This window comes from Notechis scutatus, chromosome 11, assembly GCF_049901735.1.
Source record: "Notechis scutatus isolate UNSWTSFEM ecotype Mainland chromosome 11, rNotScu1.2, whole genome shotgun sequence".
NCBI classification, from domain to species: domain Eukaryota; kingdom Metazoa; phylum Chordata; class Lepidosauria; order Squamata; family Elapidae; genus Notechis; species Notechis scutatus.
The window spans coordinates 5,739,198-5,766,513 of NC_142019.1; the positions used below are offsets into that span (position 1 = coordinate 5,739,198).

The 27,316-nt window shown below is 41.0% G+C and overlaps 1 protein-coding gene across 2 annotated transcripts; it reads left to right on the forward strand.

Annotated features, from left to right (window-relative positions):
* Positions 1 to 1,487: 1,487 nt before the first annotated feature.
* SLC30A4 (solute carrier family 30 member 4) lies at positions 1,488 to 26,896 on the forward strand. 2 transcript variants are annotated; one of them, XM_026677085.2, is made up of 8 exons: positions 1,488 to 2,109; positions 3,526 to 4,086; positions 6,724 to 6,870; positions 15,068 to 15,221; positions 17,060 to 17,273; positions 21,852 to 21,957; positions 22,721 to 22,855; positions 23,997 to 26,896. In XM_026677085.2, exons 2-8 carry the CDS (start codon positions 3,705 to 3,707, stop codon positions 24,143 to 24,145), a joined length of 1,287 nt encoding a protein of 428 aa, XP_026532870.1. In that variant the 5' UTR covers positions 1,488 to 2,109; positions 3,526 to 3,704; the 3' UTR covers positions 24,146 to 26,896. The 2 variants fall into 2 exon arrangements, with proteins under 2 accessions (XP_026532870.1, XP_026532871.1); XM_026677086.2 differs by having other exon boundaries at positions 2,063 to 2,636.
* Positions 26,897 to 27,316: the final 420 nt, after the last annotated feature.

The window sequence follows — 27,316 nt, forward strand, 5'->3', positions numbered from 1 at the left end:
ATTGAATTCAATACTCCTTATATGTACATTAAGATTTTGGGGAGTTATTTCATTGCTTTCATATCAAAAAAAGGGGGGAAAAGAGAAAGACTGAAAAACCAATAGGGGAAAAATAAATGGTTAATTTGTTTTTTAGATGTGTTTTTGTAATTGTCTCTAAAAGGTTGCAAAATGTTGGCTATCACTGATAGCTTAAAGAAACCACGCTTTTTATTTTTTTAACTGCAAGTTGTAGAGAGAATGTGGTTATCTGGTGTTACAAACGTAAGAAAGAGTTGCCGCAGTATTTGCAAGAGGAGTGACCTTGCTTCTCTTAAGAAATTACTGGGTGTTTTGTTTAAATCTGACATTGAAAACATTTTCCACATGTTCCACAATCTTTCCCTTGCAAACATTTTGCAGCGAAGCAGGGAGTTAGTCAAAACCCTAAGTTCTAAGGGAGACTCATTTCTATCACATTTCACTGGAAAAAAAAACACTTGGCAAACTCTGCCTGCAGCTCCTAACTATTGGATTTGCACAGCTCCCTCCTTCTTAAGTTGTGGTTACACAGACCACCATTGCTGGATTCAAGACAGCACATTAAATCAAACACAAACCAATTACAGGTAGTCCTCAACTTATAACCAAGATTGAGGCTGGAATTTTAATCCAAGGTGGTTAAGTGATTCATCCTTGAATTTACGAGTATTTTTTTTTTTGGCCAGGGTTCAGCAAACTGCTGGTTATTAAGTGAATCAGCTGGTTGTTAAGTGAATCCAGCTTCCCCCATTGACTTCACTTGTTGGGAACCAACTGACAAGGTTGCACTGGTGATCACATGACCCTGGGAACTGGGATGCTGCAACCATTGTAAATACAGACCAATTGCCAAGCTCCCAAATTTTGTTCAGGTGCTTATGGGGATTCTATGACTTTCAGACCACTCGTAATTCACATTTTTCAGTGCTGTTGTAACTACAGCCACTGAATGAAAGCTTGTAAACCTAGAACTAATCTGTATAACAGATTAACAGAGTTGGAAAGGACCTTGTTAGGTCATCTAGTCCAACCCCACTTGCACGGCACCACCTGATATGGGGTTAGAGGGGGAGAGCCACCACGAGCAAGCTGCCATTCCCGAATGATAAAAAGCGTAGGCGTCCATCATTCAAGGTGAGCAGACAATCCCACCCTCCTTTAGGGATTTTTAAAAAAATAAAAATAAAAATAAAATTCCATGTTTGCATGGGAAGCCACTCGTCGCCACCCCCTTTAATTCCCCTCCCCGCCTTAAAGCTCCCACCCTGCACCGCTTCCACGCGACTTCTTAACCCTTTCGGTGCCCTGCCTTGCAGCCCCTTCGAGCTTTCCGAGTGGGGTTTGCGGAGCGATGTCAGAGGATCGGCGCACGTGGGAAGAGGCGGGGGAGGGAGGCGGCGGCTCTCCTCCCCCTTGAAAACTGCCGGACGGGGGGTGGGGGGGTGGCGTTTGCCTCCTGGCCAGCTGGCTCATCCTGGAGCCAGGGACGGCCGGGGGCGGCTCTTTTCGGGGGAGGCTTCGCCTTTTGCAAAGGAACCAAGGAAGAGCCTGAGACGCATTTTTGGATTTTTTTCCCCTTTCTTGCAAAAAATTAAGGCGAGGCTGGCAGGCTGGCATTAAAACGCGGAGCCGAGGAAGCAGGATTTTATTCCTTATTCTTATTCTTATTATTTTCTCCCACCTCTTCCCCCCGGGCCTCGCTTGGAAGCCTGGTTGTGCCTCTCTCGGTGTGTGTGTGTGTATGCATGCATGCGTGTGCAGCGATCCACGCGCGGGCAAGCAACCCTGAACGGCTGGCACCGAGGGGCTGGCTAGAATGGAGCCGATCGCATGAATGACTATTCAGGCATGCCTCCTCTTCGTCTTCTTCTTCGCGAGCAGCAGCCCACACCCTCTCTGCCTAATCTCCGGGCAGCCTGGCTCTGCCCCAGCGCCACTCGACGCTTCTCGGCGCTGGAGGAAAGCGCAGGAATTCCTTCCTGGCCCTGCGCTTCACTTGCCGCCGGCTCCGAGAGGAGGAGGAGGAAGAAGAAGAAGAGATGGCCCCGGAGGCACGGAGCTCTTCCCCGCCTGCTTGTCCGCTTGCAGGTAGAGGAAGGTCGCACGGGCTTCCCGCTTCCCGGCTCTCTCCAAGCCCCGGGAGCCCGTCGAGGGGCTCTCACTTTCACTCGGTTCTCTCCAAGGCCCGGGACTCGTCGAGGACCTCCCACTTTCACTCTCACTCGGTTCTCTCCAACCCCCGGGAGCCCTTCGAAGGGCTCCCACTTTCACTCCCACCCGGCTGTCTCCAAGCTCCGGAGCCCGTCGAGGGGCGTTTTCTGGAGCTCCGCGCCCAGACGACTTGTTCTTGGCCGGGTTGACGCCGGGGAGGCGTCCAACCTGCCCGGTTGGGATGCCCGGGATTGAAACACCTTGTTCTCTCCAGGGCGCGGTTACCTGCCCAGGTTGCCCCACATTTGCTGCCTGCCTGCCTGCCTGCCTGGCTTCCAGCTGCAGCGGGACAGAGCACCTGGCCTTATTTTTCCCGCCCCCGCTTCCCTCCCCGGGCAAGATCTGGGTGAAAGGCTGTGGCGTGTCCATTGGGGAGGGATCGCTCAGCCTGCCATCCTTCCGAGGTCGGTAAAAAAACGAGGACCCGGATTGTTAGGGGGGCAATGTGCTGACTTTGTAAACGGCTTAGAGAGGGCGCTGTGAAGTGGGATATAAGTCTAAAAGGTATTGCTACCTGGCTGGGCTAGGGCTACAGGGGGAGGGGCTGTGGAGCCGTCTGCCAAGCTTTGCATAGAAAGTGAGCGTTTGGGAAAGCCAAAATGCCGTATTTGTTTTGTTTTGTTTCTTTGACAAATGTATTGGCGGCCCATCTTAACCTATCTAGGTAACTCTGGGCTGCTTATGATTTTTTTTTTAAGATAAAAGCTATACAAAACCTAAAAGGCTTAAATGAAATACTATTACCATCTGACAGACGGTACAGAATAATAAAAACAAAGACAAATGGGCTGAAAAACAGCTCCTATCCCAGGGCAGTAGCCCTTTTGAATTCTGCTGTATAGTGCAGTGTTGGTGCCGTGTCAAGGGCATGTTCAATGTGTGGAGGGTGAAGGATGTGTGATTGTGTTTATTTTCATGGTGGTTATGTGCCCTGAAGATGGTGTTTGATTTCATGGTATGATGAGCAATGACAATAAAGTAAACTAAACTAAAGATCCAATGACTAAGTCCACATTACAAGATGGAGGAGGGAGGTGGGTAAAATGAGGACCCAGATTGTTGGGGGCTGACTCTGTAAACTGCTCAGAGAGGGCTGGAAAGCCCTGTGAAGCGGTATATAAGTCTAAGTGCTCTTGCTAATCTATCACCCACATAGATATCGACGTACCTTTCTAGATTTTGTGATGTGTCGGGTGGGGAAGGGACATCCTCACGGTGGCACGGCCTGGACTTGGTGGAGGGCTGAAACTTTTCACTGACTTCCTAACTTGCCTCTCTCTTTGCCTTTCCCAGTTTTAATTCCTCAATGAAACTGCCCTGCTTGGACACTTCTGCCTAGAAGAGAGAGATGGTGGGCAAACATAGACAAGGCATGCCAGAGATCTAGTCCCCTCCCCCCTCCGAGAGGCAGACAGCCTGTCCCTCGGTACCAGGGGCATCCAGCTGTGTTTCTAGAACTGACAGCCTTGGCAATGGCCGGCCCCAGCATCTGGAACAGCCTCAAGTCGGTCCTGAGGAAGAACAATGATTCCTTGTTCCTGAACGACTGCAACGCCTTTGATTTTTCGGACGAGATTGGTGAGGAAGACTTTCCCCGGTTCAAGAAACTTCAAGTGGTGGTTTCGGACGATGCAGCCGACACCTCGGCCAATGGGGCCTATGTGGGACCTCACTCCGATGACGAGTCCTTGCTGGACAGGGACATAGCGTTGCGAAATACTGCGGTTGGACCCACAACGGACCCTTGCAACAATTGCACCCAGCAAAGGGAACGGCTAAAGCAAAAGAAGGTGAAGAGGCGGCTGGTTTTAGCGGCAATTCTGTACCTTCTCTTTATGACTGGCGAGCTTGTAGGTAAGAGTGCCCTGCAGGCACAGGACTGGGGGGGTCTGGGGGGGGGCAGTGGGGGGGGGAGGAGGAGAGGTTGCTTTGTAAGGAGGGAGTGCTGTGGAGTAGCTGTTTAATTATTTTCTCAGGCAGGGGAGGATAAGGGCAAGCTGGCATTTTGCAACAGGACAGTAGATTTAGAAAAAGTCTTAAATAAGCAAAAACTGCCCGCAGCAAAAAGAGAGGACGGACTGTGCCCTTTTTTTTGATCTGCCATTGTGTGGAGTGGCTCAGCTGAATAATGTGACCCACATTCGTAGATACATCAAGTATAGTCCTAGTCAGTGGTGGGATTCAATTTTTTTTTTTACTACCAATTCTGTGGGCGTGGCTTGGTGGGCGGGGCAGGGGAAGGTTACTGAAAAATCCCATTTCCTCCCCACCCTTCTAACCTGCTTTCCGGCTCTGTTCTCCTGTGCAGGCAACAAAAGAAGACCCAGCCGATCAGCTGGGACTCAATGGGAGGTGGAGAATAGATGAGGGCGGGTCCAGTCAGAGGTGATATTTGCCGGTTCTCCGAGCTAGTCAAAATTTCTGCTACCCATTTTCCAGAACTGGTCATATCCTGCTGAATAGCACTTCTGGCCCTGGTACATAGCTTAGTTTCAGAGCTTAGATACCCTTAAGGTTGTATTCCTATCTTATGTTAACTCCTGATTCATTTGTCATTTACTAACCCCAATTAACTGGAGTTACACAACAGAGGTTCATTAAAAACCGTTGAGCCAAGTAAGTCATGTTTATAGTTTAGTACAATAGAATAGACTTCAGGCTTCTTGCATGTTCGGTGCAGTAAAAATGGTTCATTGCAAGAAATCAAGGATGGATTAACTTGATGAACTTTCTGGGGCCTGATAAATAACCATTTCAGAGTGCTCCACCTCCACAGTGGTATTTCCTCCTCCTTTTCTTTTTCATCCCTGTTTTGTCTCTCTGTCTCTCCTGAGCTGCCTCTGAAGGTCTGCCAACCATGAGTTGGACTTTTGTCCTTCATGGCTCATTAAAGGCAGCCGTGAGATGTCAAACCCATTATTGACATGAGGATGTTCACAAGCCTCTTTTGAGCTCTTTAAGAGAGGTGGCAGCAGTGAGGCAGGCCTTCTTCTACAAATGAATCTCAGGCCTGCCAGATGGTACGGGTTGTTATTCTCAAAATCTGTACCACTGTGGATCAGTGTGTTCCTCTGTGCACCAAGAATGCAAATGCACAGTTACTTCTGCTTCTCCTTTCCCAGTTTCAGGCCTTTAATTGCAGAAACAAGATATGCCTATTAATCCTACGCATGTCTTGCGTGGCTGGTGATGTGAGAGGTTGAGCTCAGAGGAAAATAAACAATTAAATTTATCAAAAGTTCTCTCTGTTCCACTCTAGCTTGCTTCGTGAATCAGGCTGGGCTACTTTGCTTACTTTAGAGCAATTCTTAAAATATTAGAGGCCCTGTCTGCCTAACCCCATTTCTGCCAAGTTGAGGTGGTGTCTTAAAAATAGTATTTTTTAAAAAAATATTTTTATAAGTTGAAACAGGAAAAAAACAAAACCCCGGGCTAAGTTTCTTCTAAACCCTTCCTGCAAATGAAATGAGCCCCGGAATTAAAACCTGTAGCTAGAGCCATTTAATTACAGGATGTAAATCTTTTGGAAATTGCTAGTTTAAAGACAGGTTCTGAATTCTCAATGTTTAAAGAATTGAGTCCTTTCAGGAACATTGGTGCTTGTTCAGAAATAAGTTATGAAATAAATTGAGTGCGTGGTGATTGCTACCTAAGTTGATTTCCTGCTGAGGATATTAAAACGTGATCATAACATCCAAAAATATATTTGACTGGAGCTATTGTTATGGTTGTCCATTCCTCACTCTCCAGTGTATATGTTGAAACACAATCTGTAAATGTGACTATGATTTGTCGCACAACAGATGTGGAGGGACCTGGCCCATAGAATCTCCAAGAGGTGGACACAACTGAACGGATAACATCATCACCATCAGATATTTTGAGAAGCTGTGATTTTTTTTTCTAGTTTGACATTTTATTGAGTTAGAAAATATTGTAAAATACAAAACACAAAAGTAAATAGAAAAGCAGTGGGGAGGAAAAGGGAGAAGAGAAGTGAGGAAGGATAAGAAAAGAAAGAAAGAAAAAGAAACACTGACTTCCGACTCTCTCTGTTACAGTAAAATAAGGCATTAACATCAAATCACAACTTTTTGCTTTTTCATCATAATATGAACCGGCCATTTCTGTAAAGATCTATCAGTCTACTCGGTAAAACCCAAAATCAAACTTTCCCCAAACTTCAAGCACGGAAGCTGTGATTGGTACAACCAGAGGTGGTATTCAGTAGGTTCTGACCAGTTCTGGAGAACCGGGAATGGAAATTTTGAGTAGTTCGGAGAACTGGCAAATCCCACCTCTGACTGGAGAGTTTACAGTATCCTTCCCCTGCCACGCCCACCAAGCCACGCCCACAGAACCGGTAGTAAAAATTTTTGAATCCCACCATTGGGTGCAACTCCTTGCTAAATATATGTGGGGCTTTTGGGGGGGGGATAATATGTCAATATATCTAACCTTTCTCTCCCCCTTTTAAACTTCTGCATTAAGGTGGATATGTTGCCAACAGTCTAGCTGTCATGACAGATGCGCTTCACATGTTAACAGATCTCAGCAGCATTATTTTAACACTCCTCGCTTTGTGGCTCTCTGGAAAAGCACCCACAAAAAACTTCACCTTTGGATTCCATCGATTAGGTAGGAGACTTTGGAAATTGTTCCCCTACCACTGCCTGTGCTGGTTGAGAGTAGAAGTTTCTCTCTTCTGTTTATTTTCTCCTACTGGGGTGCCCTCCATCTGTATCAAGCTGCAATTCCCAATGGCCCTGGGCTGTGCCAGAGTTGACAAAAAATTATGATCTAGCAAAATGTCAGGGTAAGACATTTGCTTACTTGGGTAAGAAAGTGGTAGATGCAGTAGCACTTAGACTTATATGACCGCTTTACAGCCCTCTCTAAGCGGTTTACAGAGTCAGCCTCTTGCCCCTAACAATCTGGGTCCTCATTTTATACCCACCTCGGAAGGATGGAAGGCTGAGTCCACCTTGAGCCTGGTGGGATTCGATCTGCCAAATTGCAGGCACCCGGCAGGCAGCAGAAGTAGCCTGCAGTCCTGCACTTTAACCACTGCGCCACCGAGGCTCTTAGGTAAGAAAGTGGCAGATCAATAACAATGTTATATCTCTATAAAAGTGTTAATTTGCAAGGTCTGTTTTGAGCTGTTGACTTAAGGATTCGGTCCAGGCAGAGACAGCTGGGGTGAAGGTCACCATATTCACCCCCTCTGATTCCAGTACTTTTAAGCCTGTTCCGTGTACTCCCTCGAAACTCTTGAGCATAAGTAAACATCTTGGGTATATCTGTCTGCAGCCCAAAGAGACGTCTTGTGACCACAGTTTCTATAGGCAGATCTTTCACAATGAGATATGATTCAGTGCTAGTAGCTACTGCAGTTCGGCATTCAGCCTTGCAGGAACCAACAGAAGCGATGTTGAAACGTTGAAGATGTGCAGTATATGTAGATCCTCATAATGTTTAATGGTGTCTCAGTTCCCATGCTGTGGACCATATGCATACTTTGTTTGAAAGTCTCTTTTTTTCCCCTCAACTCAAAGTGTATGATGTTAGATACAGAGAAGGATCCCGAGTTTCTGCTGTTTTATTTGTGTTTGGTCTTCCAGTTCAGATCCAATTGCACCTGGTTGAAAGGAAAAGTAGTTCTGTGTTTGAAATACTGACTAAGTAACTTGCATTTGCAGTGTGGAATCCTATCATAGCAATAGCAACAGCGCTTAGACTTTATATACAGCTTCACAGTGCTTTACAGCCCTCTCTAAGTGGGTTTACAGAGTCAGCATATTGACTGAGTCCTCATTTGACCGACCTCGGAAGGATTAAAGGCTGAGTCAACCTTGAGCTGGTCAGGATCGAACTGCTAGCCGTGAGCAGAGTTACCCTGCAGTACTGCATTCTAACCACTGCGCCACTAGGGCTCTTGTCATCATCCCTGTCTTGACAAAAGTTCTCTTGCCTCTGATGTAGCACAAAATTAAGCATCTTTTAATAAGTTCATTGTGATTAGACTAGTCATTCTTCCCCTAACACTGTGCATCTGAGATACATGTGAGGCAATTGGCGGGCAGAGATAGAGAAGATTATCTACAATTGTCTACAACTCTACGTTAAGGTGTTCGGGGCTAGTAACGGAGACCCAGGTAAAAGTTTTTCCTCCACAATGGAAGCTCCCTAGAACAAATCTGTGCCAGTCAAACTCTCCATCTCCCAGGAGTGTTGTGGGAAAACATAGAAGGAGGGAGAGCTACCTCAAGTAGAGGGGCATAAACCTTACAAACAGCTTGCAGGTATGTCTTTAAATCAGTTTTGATTCCTAGCGCCTGCCTGGATTAGTCGCTGCAGTTTTCTTGGCAAGGTTTTTCAGAAGTGGTTTGCCATTGCCTTCTTCCCAGGGCTTAGAGAGAGTGATTGGCCCCAAATGACCCTGCTGGCTTTGGTTTGTCAGAAGAATAATTTGGGGTTCCAACTCGAGCCAGGGTTGCACAGGAATAAATAAAAATGAAATCCAGACAGGTGTGTGGAAAGAAGAAGTATGTATTCTTAAAAGCAAAACAGTTCGCTTTTAAGGGCAGGCTGCAGAGAAATGGGGTACAATGCAAACTTTTATAGGGGGAGCTTATGTTTTGATTATGTCTGGGTAACTTATTTTGGAGTTTGAGGAAGTTTGCTAATTTGATTCTCAGACCATTCTGTTAATATTTTAAGGGAAGATGGAGCAGTATAAAGAATAAAATATATTTGGATATAAACCTTACCACAGTGTCTCAGGTAGCAATAGAACTCACAGGCTCCTGGTTTTTAGCTAGTGCCTTAGCTACTATACCAAAGTGGCTCTCAACAAATAATAGTCTTACTTTTAACTTGTATATTTCAGTGGGACTAACATGCCCAAAAATACACACAGAAGGATTGAACAATGCGGTGTCCACAACATGTTATAGATTTGTAGTCCCACCAGGTTCAATCAAAATAGTTGCGAATAAAGGGATTGTTTGAATTGCAATCCAAAATAGCTCAAAAAACCTGCACATTTCTATTGGTTTTTCCTGTCCCAGGGGATGAATGAACGAATGGGATGTTCTTCGATTACAGTTCCCCTGTGAAAACCTCATCAGTTTTCACAAGACGTTTCTAAAAATATAGTTATATTAGCTCTTAGAAGGAGAAGTCATTAAGCCAAAGGGAAAAGAAGAGAAATATTTTTCAATTAGATGTGCTGATTCAATTTTGCTCCTTCGTGACTCTGCTTGGTTAGTTTCTGCTCACATTATTCAATCCACTGTTTATTTGATTCTCTTTTCCGAAGCTGTAATTAGATTTTTCAGCATTTCCCCCCCATGCTTTAATGACCTCTGTAATAAAAGTCAGGCACTGGTGTGCATTCACATGCCTTTTAGCCCCGGTGGCTTGTGTTTCGGTCATAAGGATATTCATTCAACAAAAATTAAGAACTCTTGAAAGAAAAGTTTCACAGCTGCCAAACTCTGTGTTGTTTGAGATCCAGGATGACTTGCTGTTCTACAGTAAACTACAGTATGGCTTTAATACGTGAATTGATGGGGATATTATCATAGTGGAGGAAAATCTCTCAGTCGTAGAGTTGAAAACTTGACAGACCGAGTTTGTGAAATACAACTCCACTTTCATCCAGGATAAAAACAAACCTTGCACCTATTCTCTTACCTTAGTTTCAATGCCTTAACTCGCTATGAAAATTGGAATTATGCTGGTTTTTTTTTTTACAGAGGAATTCCTGTTGTATACAGTTCTAAATAAAGCTACGATAATGTCACTTGTTGATTACACAGTGCTGGGTAACCAACGTGGCAGAACATCTAGTGCTGTTATATATGGGACACATCAGATTGTGTTTGTTGTGGTTAGCCGGCAGCAGATGCAGGCGGCTGGGGGAGAGCGAGGACTCAGATGAGGGGCCAGGACCATTAGGAAGTGGACTGCTGCCTTCAGAGATTGTGGGGGCTGGCAGCAGCAATGAGGAGGTTCCCAAGGAGCGTATGCCAAGTGCACGTGCGCGCAGGGCTGCTCACAGGAAAGAGCAGCTGCAACAGCATGGGAGACTCAGGAGTAAGGCTGCAAGGTAATGGCCCCTCCTTCAAGAAGATAAAAGCCAGCTGTGAATCGGACGTTCTTTGCAGGAAGCAAAAATGTTTTTTTTTTTTTTTTTTTCCTTTTTTTTTTTTTTAAAACAAGTTTTATTAATTTTTAAAACACACAAATTATCATTATTCATTACATGTTTAAACCTTTTTCCCTTGTAAATTTAACAAGTCAGATAAATTATGATTCTGTTTTAAACCATTTCCATATAATATACCAAAACCTCTTATTCAATTTTCTTTACTTCTCTTTACTCTTATTCAATATCATTATTATTATTTCATCTGTTTCTTTCTGACTTAGTTACCATTATTCTCATTCTATATTTCTACAAGTTTTTACCAATTCTCCCCCAAAAAGACATATACACACAACACACAAAACATAAAAAAATATCTTTTGGAAAGTAACTTGGACCCAGGTGTCTCTCTCTTCATGGACTTCAATTATATTCATGCTCATCTTACATATCATTACTTATTTTATTTACCATTCTAAGCCTTCTATATTAACTTCTCCACATATTTCACACTTCTTAATTCTACCTTAATTAATCATCTTAGTTTAAATCATTATATTTGTATCTTTTGTCCATTTTTTATCATCCCTTTGTCTCATCCCTTATGAAAAAAAAAGAAAATCAGTTTCTCCTGAAATCATTAATCAGAGTATGATGCCTTTCTATCTCCCCCTAAGTTAATCAAATTAATCTTTAAAATAATATCTAATACCCAATCAGATTTTGCTTGGTACATTCTATCTAACTAATACATCCAACACAATTAAGTGCATAATTAGAGAATAAATCCAAATATTAAAAAGAAATACTATAATAAAAATTTTATAATAACATCAATACCATAATTTTATTAAACTCTTTAATTAAAACAATATTCTAAACCTCTCCTATTATTAAGTTTTAAAACCAATCATTTTTAAACATTTTAACATTTTAATCTCTTATCAACTCTTAAACCATTGCAATACTACCATCTCATCTTATGTACCTTGCAAAATCTTTTTTTTTAAAAAAAAATTATACTTTATCCATTATCCATAAAAATTCCTTTTTTCCATTTAATTTCAAAACGTTGTAGCTTTTCTCCACCTTTTCCCTTTCTTTCTTTTCCCAACAAACCTTTCTACCCCCCTTCTTCTAGCCTCTGCCTTACCGGCTTCCCTTCTCTGTCGTATTTCTTTTCCCCTTTGTTTACAATCATCATATTGGTTTTGCACTTTATTTTTCCCTTTCTTAAATGTTTTTTTAGATCTTAAGTCCTTAAATCCTTTAGTTTTCTTCTTTTCTCTTCTTTTCTTTTCTTTCTCTCTTCCTTTTTCTGGATCAAATTCTGAGATTCATTAAAGATGGCTCCTTCCTTTCTTTCTTGTTCCTCTGCTGTCTTCATCTGTTGTAATTTTTGTTGATAATTAGTAAGCGCCATTTCTAAGAAAAGGAAAGCTTCTTCCACACCATTTCTTAGTTCCTCAACAGAAAGAGTCATTATAAATCTTTTCTTCTCTTTTCTCCTTCTTTCTTCTTACAACAACCAGAATATTCAAAAGAAAATAAAAAGATAAAACAGTCCCAAAGTTATCAATCAGTCCAAACCAAGGCAGAGTTCTCACTTTCTCCTTCTGGGGTAATATCAATCAAAGAGAAAGAAAGTCCAAATCTGTTTAAAGTCTTGTTACAATATATTCTAGTCTTCAAATCCTTAAGGCATCTGCTCCAACAAATCTTAGCATACAAATATTTTCTTTTAATCCTCTCTCTTCCCACTCATCGCTTAAAACCAATTTCCACCTAAAAATAGGTTTCTTAATATCCAGTTATTTATTCCGTAGGAAAAGAGGGAAAGCTATCCTTTCAGCACCTTCAAGCAGCCGCTTTTTTTCCTCTTCTGGCAGGTATTATTCAGAAAGTCATACTTTTCAGGAATTTTATTAAATATGTCTTAGAGTCCTAGGAGCCAAGAAAAACTTTCTCCTCTCAATCACTTTCTCCACTTCCTCCTGCGCATTCTTACCCGGCTGCCAGCTTCTTTGTGGCGGCCATTACGGACCGCCGCTGCACCGTCCTGGGAAAGGGGGTTCTGCCGGCCAGGAGGGGGTCTGCAGCACCCCAAACCCTTCTCCGGATCCCCTACCTTCAGCTGCCCCTGCAGGGCAGCCTAGCTCCGTACCCGGCTGGGTCAGAGCCCCAAAACGGCTAGCGGGCAGGGATCGCGCAGCGCAAATCCCTGCCGCGCGAAGCCGACAAACCGGAAGTCCCAGGAAGCAAAAATGTTTTGAAACTCAGTCTCGTGGACATTACAGTTGGTATTTGAAGACTCTTGTGTTGTAAACTATTTCTTTTCTGTTGTTTTTTGGCAGCCTTGCAAAAACTTGGCAAGGCTCTTTCTTGTTGGAGCTAATTAGTTGGAAGCAGCCTTTTATCTGTGAAAAAACAGAATTTGTAGATTAAACTTTAAAAGGTTGGGCTGCTGCCTTTGTCTTGTGTTTGTTCTCTTGGAAGCAGTGTCAGAACAGTGTGTGTCACACTGATTGAATAACACAGGGGTCTTCAAACTTGACAGCTTTAAGACTTGTGGACTTCAGCTCCCAGAATTCCTCCTCCAGTCATGTTAGCTTGGGAATTCTGGGAGTTGAAGTCCACAAGTCTTAAACTTGTCAAGTTTGAAGACCCTTGGAATAACACATCTTTGCTGAGATATCATGAGAGATGCAATTGGGCTTTGCATGATAAATGTTGGCAGGCCAATGAATGATCAGAAACTTCCTGAAGCGATCCCAAAGGTGCTTTTTTGAAAGGTGGCGGGACTTCCTCTGTTTTTGCTCAAAGACGTTTCACTTCTCATCCAGAGAAGCTTCTTCAGTTCTGACCTTTGGGACGACCATGACCTGGATGACTGAGAATCTCCATCGACGTTTCCTGAAGCGATTGATGACTGAAGAGTTTGAAGATCCCTGTTTTAGAGAGACTTCTTATTTATTTGTAGCAGCCCAGCATCTGCTTACTTTTTCCCATAGTACAGATAGTCCTTGACTTACAACCAAAATTGACCCACAGATTTATGTCATTAAACGAAACATTAATTACGTGAATTTCCCCCTCACCCCACTTTTGTACGACCTTTCTTGCCACAGTTGTTAAGCGAATCTGTGCAGTTGAGAAGTTGGTAACCCAGTTATTAAGTGAAACCGGCTTCCCCATTGACTTGGCTTGTCAGAAGGTCTCAAAAGGGGACCACGCGGGTCCTTGGGACACAGCAAAGGTCGTAAGTATGAACCAGGGCCCAGGAAGCCTCTGAATTTTGATCATGTGACCACAGAGAATGCTGCGATGGTCGTAACTGTGAAAAATGGTTCTAAGTCACGTTTTTTTTCAGGGCCGTTGTAACTTTGAATGGCCGCTAAATGAACTGTTGTAAGTCGAGGATGATCTGTACTGCATCTGATTTTAAATATTTCCTCTTGAGTCATTTGGAAGTAGCTGCTTTATCAAGGCAAATCTCACTCTTTTTTTTTAACAGTGTAAAAGTATTAAAATTAAAAATGACTATAATGTTAAACAAGAATTAAAAATAAGACTACTGTGTAATTATTATTAAGGTGATGAAGAAAATGAACATAGAGTATGGAAATTAAAAATTATAATATTGTTATTAACGTTTATAATGGGTTTGTTTTATAAATGCTTTTGGAATGAACATAAGATTTATTATGTAATAGGGAAAGAATACCATGAGGAACCCAATTGGGGGAAAGATATATATGCACATATAAAAAAGTAAATAGGAGGTCATTGTGGTTAATATAGGATGTAGTAACTAAAACAGGCTATATTGATATGTGTTTTTTATTATTATTTTTAATTTGTTATATATTGGGTTAATGGAATAAAAAGGGGAGAATAAAATAAAAATAGGTGGTAAGATTGAATTGACAATAAAAGGGGGTAAATATTGGTTAACATATTTTAGGATTTTTTTTTCTGTTTGGAAATGATGAATGAAATAACATGAAATGATAAAATATATTAAAAGAAAAATGGAATAGGTAATGATATGATATGAAACTGGATAAGAAAGCTGAAAATGCAATTATGATTATGTATGTTTTAAACCTGGAATCACATTGTTCACTCAAAGAGATATTTAAAGAATAAAAAAAAAGTTTGGATAATAATAATAATAACAATAAAAAAGAATGCATTTTAAGCTTTAAAAGTTAATGTCAGGGTTGCAATTAATATACCCATAGCAAACAGACCTCCAAGGCAGGTAGATTCCTTCAGGAACATTTTTATTGGACACATCATATTGGCACAAACTGGTGAAAACCGACTCTAATGGGTCCTGCGGTTTTCATCTAATTAAAAGTAAATGTTTTCTCCCTCTTCCCAAACAATCAGTCACATGGTCCAATCAAAGCACTGTCCGGTTGCTTGGTAACTTCACCCTCCTCTCTCCAGCCCCCTGTAGGAATGTCCTTGGTTCCCAGAGGGAACTATTTTGTTTTGGCTACAAACCTCTCCAGCTATCTCTACTCTCCGTCTTCCCTAACCCTCATCTCCATTGTGGCAATGCTGAAGCCTCAAAGATGGCCTCAGTCAGGCCATCTTCAGAGTTGGTGGTTAGGTTGGGAGGATGTACTTGGATCTCCTTGTTCAATTGTTGATGTTTTGCTTCTTCTCTCCCAGAGGTTTTGTCCGCCGTCTTCAGTGTACTGTTGATTTACATCCTGATGGTTTTCCTCTTATACGAGGCTGTTCAGCGAACTATCCACATGGACTATGAGATTAATGGAGATGTAATGCTTATCACCGCAGCTGTTGGGGTTGCAGTAAACCTCATGTAAGTTACCATTTTCCTTCTATATAAGATGGATGGTCTATTGATCTTGATCTGGCCAGTAAACGCTCAGCTCCATCCAGTCGCCCATGAATCTACCCTAAATTAAGGGATTACAGGATTGTTTTAAAAAAGGGAAGTCTATTGATCGTGATGGCATTTCATAGCCATAGAGTTAGGGTTTCATATCCTAAGTTTAATTACAGATTAACAGAGTTGGAAAGGATTTGGGGAGCAGAAGGCTCTACCAATGAGAGGACAAAGTTTTTTTTTTCTTGCTACTACGCCTAGATCAAAGCATACTTGAATAATGGGGCAGAAGGAAGATGAGGGGATTTCTGTCCCGCTGTTCTTCTTGGCAAGCAGAGGCCTGGAGTGATTTTTCTCCTTGAAGATGGGCAGGAGGCCAGGCCCAGCAGATTAGCAGGAAGGGTGAAATATAATAGAGCAAAAGTAACTTTGGAGAAACGTTGTTCAGGTAGGCTGGCTGCCCAAGCAGCTGATGTGTAAGCGTATATACATTTACAGTGGCTTTGCAGAGCAGCATTAGAAAGTACTTCTGACTCCCATTAGGTCTCGTGAACAAGCAACTGATTATTTTTCAGACTTTGGGGCTGAAAGCTAGGAACACTTTGGATCAAAAAATAAAATTGCTTCGGAGTCTTATAGGGGCACAAATCTCACAGCCGTCAAACAAATCCAATGTGACTTTCCTGGGGTTCAAGGAGCCACTGTAGAAAGAACGGTGCTGCATTTGCGCCTCTATGGTTAAGAAGCTGGAGTTGTTGACCAGAAGCAGAGGTGGGTATTCAGCAGGTTCTGACCAGTTCTGGAAAACCGGTAGCGGAAATTTTGAGTAGTTGGGAGAACCGGCAATACCACCTCTGACTGTTCCCGTCCCCATCTAGTCTCTTCCTCCCATTGAGTCCCAGCTGATCAGCTGGTTCTTCTTTTGTTGCCCTGCACAGGAGAATGGAACTAGAAAGCAGGTTAGTGGGATGGGAATAGAATGGGGATTTTACAGTATCCTTCCCCTGCCACATCCACCAAGCCATGCCCTCCAAGCCACGCCACGCCCATCAAGCCATGCCCACAGAAGCAGTAGTAAATTTTTTTGAATCCCACCACTGACTGGAAGGTTGGCAGTTCAACACCCAAGTACCGTATATCGGGGTGAGCTTCCTTTCTAGCCTCAGCTCCTGACAACTTAGCAGTTCGAAAGCATGCAAATGCAAGTAGATAAATAGGTACCACTTTGGTGGTTCTTCAGTATATAGCCATGCTGGCCACATGACCACAGAAGCATCTTTGGACAACGCAAATGGGAATGAACAGCATCTTGTAGAGTCAGACCCAATTGGATAGTTACATTATGTAGTGGATAATTACCTTTTATGTACCAAAATATAGTGGAGTCTCGGGTCGTGACCATAATCCATTCCCAGACTTCGGTCACACCCCGATTTGGTCATGTCCAGAAGCACCACCAACTGCACATGTGCGCAGTAAAAAAAATGGCGCAGTTAAAAAATATGACGCTGAAGGGAAAATCAACGCGAAAAGGGAATCTTCCCGTGCCGATTTTATTCGTCACCCGATTTTTGAATCGTGACCTGATTCAAAAATTGGGTGGATTTGTTTGTTCACTACCCGATTTGGTCGCGAACCGAGGTTCCACTATACCCCTTTGGCTTTGATTGTGATGCACTGCATAGCTTTATTAAAAAATAATAATTCTGTAGCCGATTTTGCATTTTAACCCCATTGGCATTTCCAAAGCAAAGTGGCCCTTACCCCCCCCACCTCTTTAAAGGATCTTTCTTCTCTCCTTTTCATTTCAGAATGGGTTTCCTGCTGAGCCAGTCTGGTCACCTCCACTCCCATTCGCACACGCCTTCATCGGTTCCTCCGCCCGGCTCTTCCGCTGCATCCCCTGGGCACTCTCATGGCCACAGCCACGGCAGCTTGGCTGTGAGAGCGGCCTTCGTCCACGCCCTGGGAGATTTGGTCCAAAGTATTGGCGTGCTGGTCGCTGCGTACATCATTCGATTTAAGGTGGGCAGGGTTTCTTCGCTAGAAAGTGGGGGTTGTTCGGCCTTGGGATGTTGTAATGGGTTTTGTTGAGGTAATTCCCCATTAGGAGAATGAGCGCATACAGGGAGACGTATAGAGAGTAGTGTTTGAATAATACACACAGTACACAGATACACTGTACAGTAAATGTAGGTTTTTACTTCCAGAAAGGTTTTAGAAAAGTCCAAAATAAGCAATCCAAAAGTCATTCACAGGTAAAATCAGTCAGTTTTTCAATCCAGGGATAATCCAAATATCAAATTCCAGTATCAAAAACAGTTCAGTATCAGACTTACATTAAATCCAGTAATATCAGTCAATTAGAAGAAATGGAGCAACGGCAATATTTTCCAACAGAAGGAAACAGAGATACACTCACACTCTCTTCTGAGACTCAGACTAAACAACCCAGGTTTCTGGCTCCATCTTATGGCTGTTTGAGAAACCACACCCAATTGCATGCTCTTGCATTCCCTTAAAGATATAGTATTAAAATGTTTATCCTGGTTTATATATTTCTAACCCAAATACCTGTTAGGTGACTCATATTCCTAACAGGTTTATTCATGCAAAAACGTCCTACCCATAGAGAAGAATGTTTGTAGCTCGGGGTTGAAATGGGTCCTTGGTGCTCTCTGAACTTGGTTGTTTGCTTGCAGATGTTTTGTTGCCAAGCTAGGTAACATCATCAGGGCTTAACAGATAACAGATAATCAGAGTTGGAAGGGGCCTTGTAGGTCATCTAGTCCAACCCCCTGCCCAAGCAGGAGACCCTATACCATTTCTCACAAATGGCAGTCCAATCTCTTCTTGAAAGTCTCAAGTGATGGCGCTCCCACAACTTCCGAGGGCAACTTCTGTTCCATTGGTTGATTGTCCTCACTGTCAGAAAGTTTCTCCTTATTTTTGGGTTGAATGTCTCCTTGTTCAGTTTCCATCCATTATTCCTTGTCTGGCCTTTGGGTGCTTTAGAAAATAGCCTGACCCCTTCCTCCTCTCTGTGGCAGCCCCTCAAATATTGGAAGACTTGCTATCTTGTCTCCCCTGGTCCTTCTCTTCCCTAGACTAGCCAGGCCCAGTTCCTGCAACCGTCCATCGTATGTTTTAGCCTCCAGTCCCCTAATCATCCTGGTTGCTCTTCTCTGCACTTTTTCTAGAGCTAGTAGGCAGGGGCCACTAGAATACAACACGAGAGCAAACTCCACTCCCTACTAGCCCTGATGAATGAAACATCTGCGAGAAAACAACCAAGCTCAGAGAGCACCAAGGACTCCACTTCCTATCCATTTTCCTTTGAATGTGCCGGCTATTGTTTTTTCTGCATAGGAAACAATGTCTTCTCTTTTGGTGAGCTGGAGAATCAATCTGTTCAAGGAGGTGTAGTATCTGCTCAGATAGGAACGGAGCTGAAATGGCTGGGTGTGTGTGTGTGTGTGTAAACAATGCAACAGTATTTTACTTGCTGTTAAATTTGTATTTAGGGTTTTGAGGGACAGTGTTTTCGAAAGTGCAGACTTTCTTTGAACACCAGCTTATCAGGATCTGACCTCATGTGTTGTATGATGTATGGCTGGAATTGATAACTGCTGAGTTTCAGTAAGGTTTCTATATAAGCCCCTCACCCTCCTTTGGCAAGAAATTTGTTAATTCTCAGACTGATGGTAAGACTAGCAGGGAGTAAAAATAATCAACAGTTGAATTTTGTCCACTGTTAACGAGGCAAGTTTCCTGCTCCCTTTATCATAAACATGCCAAAAAAAAAATGAACCAGAATTTAGTGCCATAAAATTGCCTATATATATTTGCCACATTTTCAACTTAAAGTAACACTACTTGTTGGAATTCCTGTTGCAATTTTTGTGCTGGAATTCTTAACCTCCCTTCAAATAAATGTTTCCAAACAGGGCTTTTAGAGACTTGCTTGTTACTAGTTAAGAGGAGGAAGGTTTGAGATAATTGGAAAAATAGTCTTTTCTGCTTTGACCCTACCTCAGTTCAGTGGGACATTTTTTCTGATAGATAGATAGATAGATAGATAGATAGATAGATAGATAGATAGATAGATAGATAGATAGAGAGAGAGAGAGAGATGGATAGATGGATAGATGGATAGATGGATAGATAGAGATAAATAGATAGATATAGATAAATAGATAAAGATGGATGGATGGATGGATAGATAGATAGATAGATAGATGATAGAGATAGAGATAGATATATAGATATATAGATATATAGATAAATAGATACATAGAGATAAATAGATAGATAAATAGATAAAGATGGATGGATAGATAGATAGATAGATAGAGATAGATAAATAGATATAGATAAATAGATATATAGATAAATAAATAGATACATAGAGATAAATAGAGATAGATATAGATAAATAGATAAAGATGGATGGATGGATGGATAGATAGATAGATAGATATAGATATATAGATAGATAGATAAATAGATACATAGAGATAAATAGATATATATAGATAAATAGACAAAGATGGATGGATAGATAGATAGATAGATAGATAGATAGAGATAGATAAATAGATAGAGATAGATAAATAGATATATAGATATATAGATAAATAGATACATAGAGATAAATAGATAAATAGATAAATAGATAAAGATGGATAGATAGATAGATAGATAGATAGATAGAGATAGATAAATAGATATAGATAAATAGATATATAGATAAATAAATAGATACATAGAGATAAATAGAGATAGATATAGATAAATAGATAAAGATGGATGGATGGATAGATAGATAGATAGATAGATAGATAAATAGATATAGATAGATATATAAATAGATATATAGATAAATAAATAGATATATAGAGATAAATAGAGATAGATAAATAGACAGATATAGATAAATAGATAAAGATGGATGGATGGATGGATAGATAGATAGATAGATAGATAGATAGATAGATAGATAGATAGATAGATAGATAGATAGATAGATAGATAGATAGATAGATAGATAGATAGATATCCTCAAACAATTGCAATGCATGTGACATTCTTTTCTTTTTGGCATGTGTTTGCAATGTTATGTTATTTCCCCCCCAAAGGTTTTGACCTATTTTAAAAGAAATGACACTTTAAAAAAAATCTGTTGGTACTTTTTAACACTTTGCAAACCCTACTTACACTTTACAGAAAGGTTGCGTGTGGTTATTGGAATTAACAGATTATTTTCTGAATCACCTGTTGTGGTAGTGGGGTTGGAGTGGGGAACATGTGAAAAAAAAAAGCCATACAGAGTTACCCTGTGGTAACTTGGGTGGCCAATATATTTTAAAAATAAATAAATACAGTGCGTGGAGTTGTGCCATTGGAGCCTTTTATACCGCCTATACTGAGCTTTCAAGGACTAAGGAAAACTCTTCGAAAGGTCTCCTTGTAGATAGTACTCAGTGTACAGATGTTGGGATTGAAACCTGGGTGTTTCTGTATAGCAAGACTGCTGTGCTACTTGGCCCATTTGCAAAAACATTCAGTACAGTACAAAGGTTAACTGTATTTCAAACTGCCTATCAGTCCAAGCACTGTAGTCGTGGATGATTAATTAAGGTAGTTAAATAAATCAGTAGGTTTTTTTAATCTGAAAAGTTCAGTGATCCTCTGTAGCTGATTTTTCCTACCCTCAAAGGCATTTAATATCCTGCATACAAAACAGCCTTTGTTCTACAGCTGCACACTCCTTTTCTTATCAGTCATGGTCCAAATTATAGTTGCAATGAAGTTGCGCTTAAAGAATAGTATTCACGAGAAAATTTGGGTCCTATTGTACAAATTGTAAACAAATGGAGTTGGCTGGCATCTTCTTAACAGGGAAAATGTTACTTGTGTGTGGGAAAAAGCACACCCAAATTAGCCCTCTTCCACAAAACTGGTTCTTGCAAGTATAGCTTATTGACATAAGCGGTGTGGAAAACTGCACATTGCAAACGCATATCGTATATTCCCCAAATTTACCCCAAAATAACTGGGAGTTTCAGTTGTTTAAAAGAAAAAAGACACCCGATTTCGTGAAAAATTGAATGGACAGCAGAGGGTGGTATCCAGCAGGTTCTGATCGGTTCTGGAGAATTGGGAGTGGAAATTTTGAGTAGCTTAGAGAACCGGCAAATCCCACCTCTGACTGGCCCCACCCCCATCTATTCTCCCGAGTTCCAGCTGATTGGCTGGGTCTTCTTTGGTTGCCCTGCACAGGAGAACGGAGCTGGAAAGCAGGTTAGCGGGGTGGGGAGGGAATGGAGATTTTACAGAATCCTTCCCCTGACACACCCACCAAGCCACACCACGCCCACCAAGCCACACCCACAGAACTGGTAGTAAAAATTTTTGAATACCACCACTGATGGACGGGGTAGGAAACATAACTGTGGCAATCGTATTGATTTGGCACCGATTCTTACATCCATCCTTAAAATATGGACTGATGGGGTTCTTCCCACACCCCCATTTTTAAGCCTTCAAAAATATTTACAGCCAGGGACTTTTGTTACAAGGCTTTAACCTTTTTCATTTCAGCCAGAATACAAGATTGCTGATCCTATATGTACCTACGTATTTTCAGTTCTTGTGGCTTTTACGACCTTTCGGATCATACGGGACACCGGAATAATTGTACTTGAAGGTAAGAGCTGTTGAAAATGTGCCGGCGACTGGGAAGAGATAGTATTCAGAGGGCTTTTTAAAACGATACACGTACACTTAACTAATTTTCATCGTGAACTTGATGCGGTTAACTCTACTCAACCTAACTCTTATTTGGCATCAGAACAAGCCTTGATGATGTCAAAATAACATTGCACATCTTATGATATCGAATGACCTGATTATGCAATTGCATGGTGACATTTAATACAAATATTTTAGTTTAGAATCAGAATAGAGATGGAAGGAACCTTGGAGGTCTTCTAGCCCAGCCCGCTGCCCGAGAAGAAGATCCTATGTACCATTTCAGATAGGTGGCTGTCCAGTCTTTTCTTAAAACCCTACAGTGATGAAGCACCCACAACTTCTTGTGGCAAGCCGTTCCACTGGTTAAATGTCCTCACTGTGAGGAAATTTCTCCTTAATTCCAGGTTGCTTCTCTCCTTGATTGGTTTCCATCCATTGTTTCTTGTCCTGCCCTCTGGTGCAGGTTTTTTTTTTTTTAATGTTGGACTAATCAAGGTAGCTTGATTTGTTTCATATAATACACAGGCAGTCCTTGATGTGACCATAATTGAGAGTGTAATTTCCATTACTAAGCAAGGTTGAAAAAAGTCACAAGAATTACTCGCAAATACTCCAAACCAACTGTTTTATTTTTGTTTCACAGATTGTTCATTTATGGCATCTATTTTTCAATCTAAATATAAAAATCTGTGCCTGGTTCTTTGTTTCGTTTGTAGGAGTTCCAAGACATTTAAATGTGGACCTTATTAGAGAAGAGTTGATGAAAATCGAAGACGTATTTTCAGTGGAAAGCCTGTATGTCTGGTCTCTAACGTCAGGAAAAACAATTGCCATTGTCCACCTACAATTAGGTAAAATATGTTGATCCGTTGCTTCTAAAATACTATCTGTAAAGTAAAACGAGAGAGAAAGGCTCTAATCAAAAGCTGGCAATCAAAAATCACAAAACAGGCAAGGGGTGGGAAGAAACAAATTAATTTGATCATCCCAGGTCAAAAATGATTTTTTAAAGAAGCATTTAGATTGAATTGTATTTTATTTTCCTCACTGGGGTTCTAAGATGAAGATTTAGCATCTCATGGGTCAGAAGGACACCTGAGTGATTGGACAAGATGATGTTTGCTTCTGTAGGAGGTTGGTCTGTCAGCTGATCATTGATTGGCAGTGATTGATGGCTTGACAGTGATTGGGCTTTGCAGTTCTCCGTCACTTGATGGATCTGACAGGTAGAAACTAAGTCCTCTTCTAGTAAGAATGCAGAGCTAAAAAGAGCTTCCTTATGAACGATCCTTCAATCTTTTGGCTTTGTGAAAGTTCTTCAAGCTGCCCGTTGCTACTATATCGCAACAAGCCCCATAGAGAATGCATCTACGGGAGAAATGTTTCAAGAATATTTCCATTTTTTCCCCATCGTTCTTAAGAACAGGACAGAGCAATTGGAGAGCAATTCTGAACTTGAAAAGCTCTTCAACCGGTTCATTAAATAGAGGATATTCAAGGTAGAAACCCTAAAAATCAACTGCCAAGACAATCCTAGCGGACAAATCAATAAACCATTGGAAGCTTGCTTGTGTTTTCCCAACAGATCAGCCCACCAGGGACTCCTCAGGTTTGCTTATAACAACAATCAATTCCCATTTCAGCTGCTTCCCTCAGTCTCAAGCATTTGTCAAGATAATGGCAGAGCTATTAAGGCACATGAGGCATGTATACATATATTTAACTAAATGATCTACTAATTAGATCACCAAATAGGATCAGGACTGCATCTAGACGATAACTCACAATACTTGTTGGTCATCCTTTGGGAAGGATATAATGTGACATTGAAACCATCCTTGTATGGGTGATCAGAGTCAAAATCTCCCATCTTTTTAAATAAACATGATAGTTTTGGTTGTTCACCAGGAGAATTACCTTCCATAGACGCGTCACAAGACATCAACAGTTGTTGTTATTTTTGCTTTGTTTTGTGGCTTTCTTGTCTTTCAGTTCCTGGTAGTTCACCCAAGTGGGAGGAGATCCAATCCAAGGCCAGACAATTGCTGCTGACTACCTTTGGCGTCTATCAATGCTCCATCCAGCTCCAAAGCTACAGGCGACAGGAGAACAAGCTCTGTGCAAATTGTCAGAGTGCCTAATTTTTCCAACCTTCGGGAAAACTCGCTGCCTTATCCTTTTTAACCTTGCAGCCAAAGGGCCACAAGCAATAAGCATAAGATACACAGGGCAGAGTGCTTTGAGCTCCGACCTGTAACATCTGCATTGAGTGCAAATATCCGCGATTGGAACTGTGGGGGTCAGCTTCGGCACGGCTCTTTTCACGAAGACAAACTTCTGATTCTTCTATCACCGTTCATTTCTGCTCGGGTTTTTTTCTCACCAATGTATTTCCAAGAAGTTGTTTACACACCCCTTGATGGTTAGGCAGGTTCCTCCTCGCTTGAGCACAGCTTTCACATTGCTGTTTTCTTAACTGTCCTGACTGACACTCCAGAAGGAGCATCAGGAAATTTATGAACTTGAGTTTTCAACAGAATTTAAACAAAAACATGATCATGTTCACAATTTGTAAAGTTAATGATCCCTGAATTGGTTACCTTAAGTATTTCCCCCCTTCCCCTTTTCCATGTTTTTAATTCCTTATCTTAATATATATATATATACTGCAGGGATAACGGAACTTTTTTTTAATAAGTTGTCTCTTAATACAAACTTGAATTGGTATTGGCTTTTATGTGTAACCAATTTTTGGACATTTAACTTTAAATAGTACTTTCCGTGGTAGAAGGATCTTATCCAGGATGGACCACCACTTGTTTAACTGAAAATTTTGGGGCAGGACCCACCTGTGTTTGGGGAAAAAAATGGATCGACTTTCATAAGCTTTGATATAGGTCCTGTATTGTAGGAGTGTATATTTAATTTCTTTGAGTCTAGGTGACTGATTTTGAAAGCCTTCCTATTAGTTGTCCTGAGTATCTCAAGTAAAGTGTTGCCTGCTTCAGAAGGCTGTTTGATTAACCTGAATCTTAATTCTACTAAATAAATGTGCTGTAGTAACTTCTTTGTGATTGATTTGCTTTGCTGAAAGAGAAAGGGCTTTTAGAAAACTCCGAAAATCAAATCGGTGGACAGAAGGGTAGATATATTGATGAGAAAAAGAAATCAAACCTTTGCAATTCCCAGAACTTAAAACGATGAGAATCTGGTTTTGGTTTTCATCTTGATGTAGCTTTCTGATCAATATATGCTTTTTCCACAATGTCCAAGTGAAATATTTGTGGTGATGAAAGATGCAATCGACAGGGGAGTTTTGTTGTTGGTGTGAAACTAGCCTTTGTAATGTATCTGTTGCAACAGAGGTGCAAAACCGGTGGATGAGATGTTCTGAATCTTGAGCATGAAGAAAAGAAAACTAGGATAAGGAGAAATTAACAATAGGTGAGATCTTGTGGTCAGATCCTAGGCATATAAAACCTAGATTAAATGGAGGACAGAGATAGACAACTTATTTCCCCAATGTTTGAACACCTCATAAATTTCTGTAGGATCCAATCTGGTTCAGTCACTTGGACCAGTCCTTTAGTCTTTCGGACTCTTGCTGAAAGTCCACCTTTATTTTGGTGAGAGAGAAGTTCCTTGAGGATGGGGTCCAGCATAAGTCCAAAAGTTTGGGAGACAAAATTTCTGGCTCCCAGTGACAGACCCATATTGGATCCTGTAATATTAACCTGGAACCTGTACATTTCCCTTCATTCATAAATTTCTTGTCAATGGCGTTGGGACTGATGAAATTGAAAACATCTGGAAGGCACCTGCCTTTGATGTGGGTAAATGTCATCACAAAAGATATTAAAAACTAGATCTAAGTCGCAGTTTCTTTGCCTTTGTATCTCTTTACTTCTTTTAAGGGACTAGAAACTAACATTAATATTTTGATGGTTACATAGCAAAGTCCATGGCTGAGATGGGATGCTTTGGAGTTTGGCTTTGAAATCTGAGGCAACCAGCCATAAAAATATGCATTTTTATAGTTTGCTGGAAATGAATTTTTTTTTTAAAAAGGGGGGTCTCGTTTTGAGCATGATTGAAATAAGAATCTGGCAGCAAATTTGGATGGATTAATTGAAATGTGGCATAATGTAAAATCAATTGTTAAGTGACCTAGTGGTTTTTAGGAGCAATGTTTATATTCTGATGAAGAAAGTTCCTTTTTGGAGGACAGTTTCATAAAATTTGATAATTTTTTAGAATATGGAGAATATTCTCTATGGAGAATAAATCATATATTTCAGGCAAAGAGTATAATAAATTTAAGATTATCTGGCTGATGAATTTCCTACACGAAGTTGGTGTTGTACCTTGATTAAACTATCTTAAAGTTCTCTTTTTGGCTTTCTGACATTGCATGAAATTGGAACTTTCAATATGTCTACCCACCCCAAGGCAAACTTTGTGTGTGTGAAAATTACGTATCTACAGTACACACAGATCGGACATACAAATATATATGCAAAAACAAAATAAAAATCCTGCAGTAGCCAACGTTATGTCTAACCCAGAGACCAATGGCAGAAACCTGGGTTGCTACATTATGATGTAACAAAGCCATATCACACTTTCCTTTTAAAATATACCTGTCCATAAGACCTTTCTGATAGTTAGATCTTTCTGCACACTCAAAATATTTATAGTGGCATATTTCCATTAAGCTTTGATTTACAGTGCCAATTTATTAGAAACTGGGGTTTTGTTAGATCTGTATTGTAATTTAGAGTTTTTATAAAAAGCTGTAATTATATAATATACATTTGTTTAAATGAAACCAATCTGTTAACATTCCTGTGGATTTATTACATTGGATATTAAACTGTCCACATCTCCTTCTACTATTCTTTTGTGGCATGAAAATCCTTGGCATTTGGATTTTTGACTTTCATCTGAGCTTGCTGTGGACTTTTAACTGAATAGAGATAAGTACTGTATGGTGCATATAATCTGCTTAGCCAAGCTTATGTCAGCACATACCACATTTCAGAGATAAGCAAAAAATTAAGCAATCCGGTGCCATTTCTGTGTAATTACCGAAATGCAGTAACTGAGTTCAGTTAATTTCTCTCCCATGCATAGTTTTAAAGGAAGGGGGATATGCTACATTCAAAACCTGCCATTTATCTAGTCTGTTATCGCAGCTGATAATTTTTGAGACATGGGAGGGAGTCATTTTAATAGCTAAGGCGCAGTGTGGTTGGGTTGGTATGCTGTGGGAATACATGTAATTATGGTTTGTTTAATAACACAAGGGTGAA

Excerpts from the sequence above, each read along its gene's own strand:
- SLC30A4 (XM_026677085.2), top strand. The coding sequence starts at position 3,705 with ATGGCCGGCCCCAGCATCTGGAACAGCCTCAAGTCGGTCCTGAGGAAG. Across the intron at positions 4,087-6,723 it reads TATGACTGGCGAGCTTGTAG|GTGGATATGTTGCCAACAGT; the intron begins GTAAGAGTGCCC and ends TTCTGCATTAAG. Across the intron at positions 6,871-15,067 it reads CTTTGGATTCCATCGATTAG|AGGTTTTGTCCGCCGTCTTC; the intron begins GTAGGAGACTTT and ends CTTCTCTCCCAG.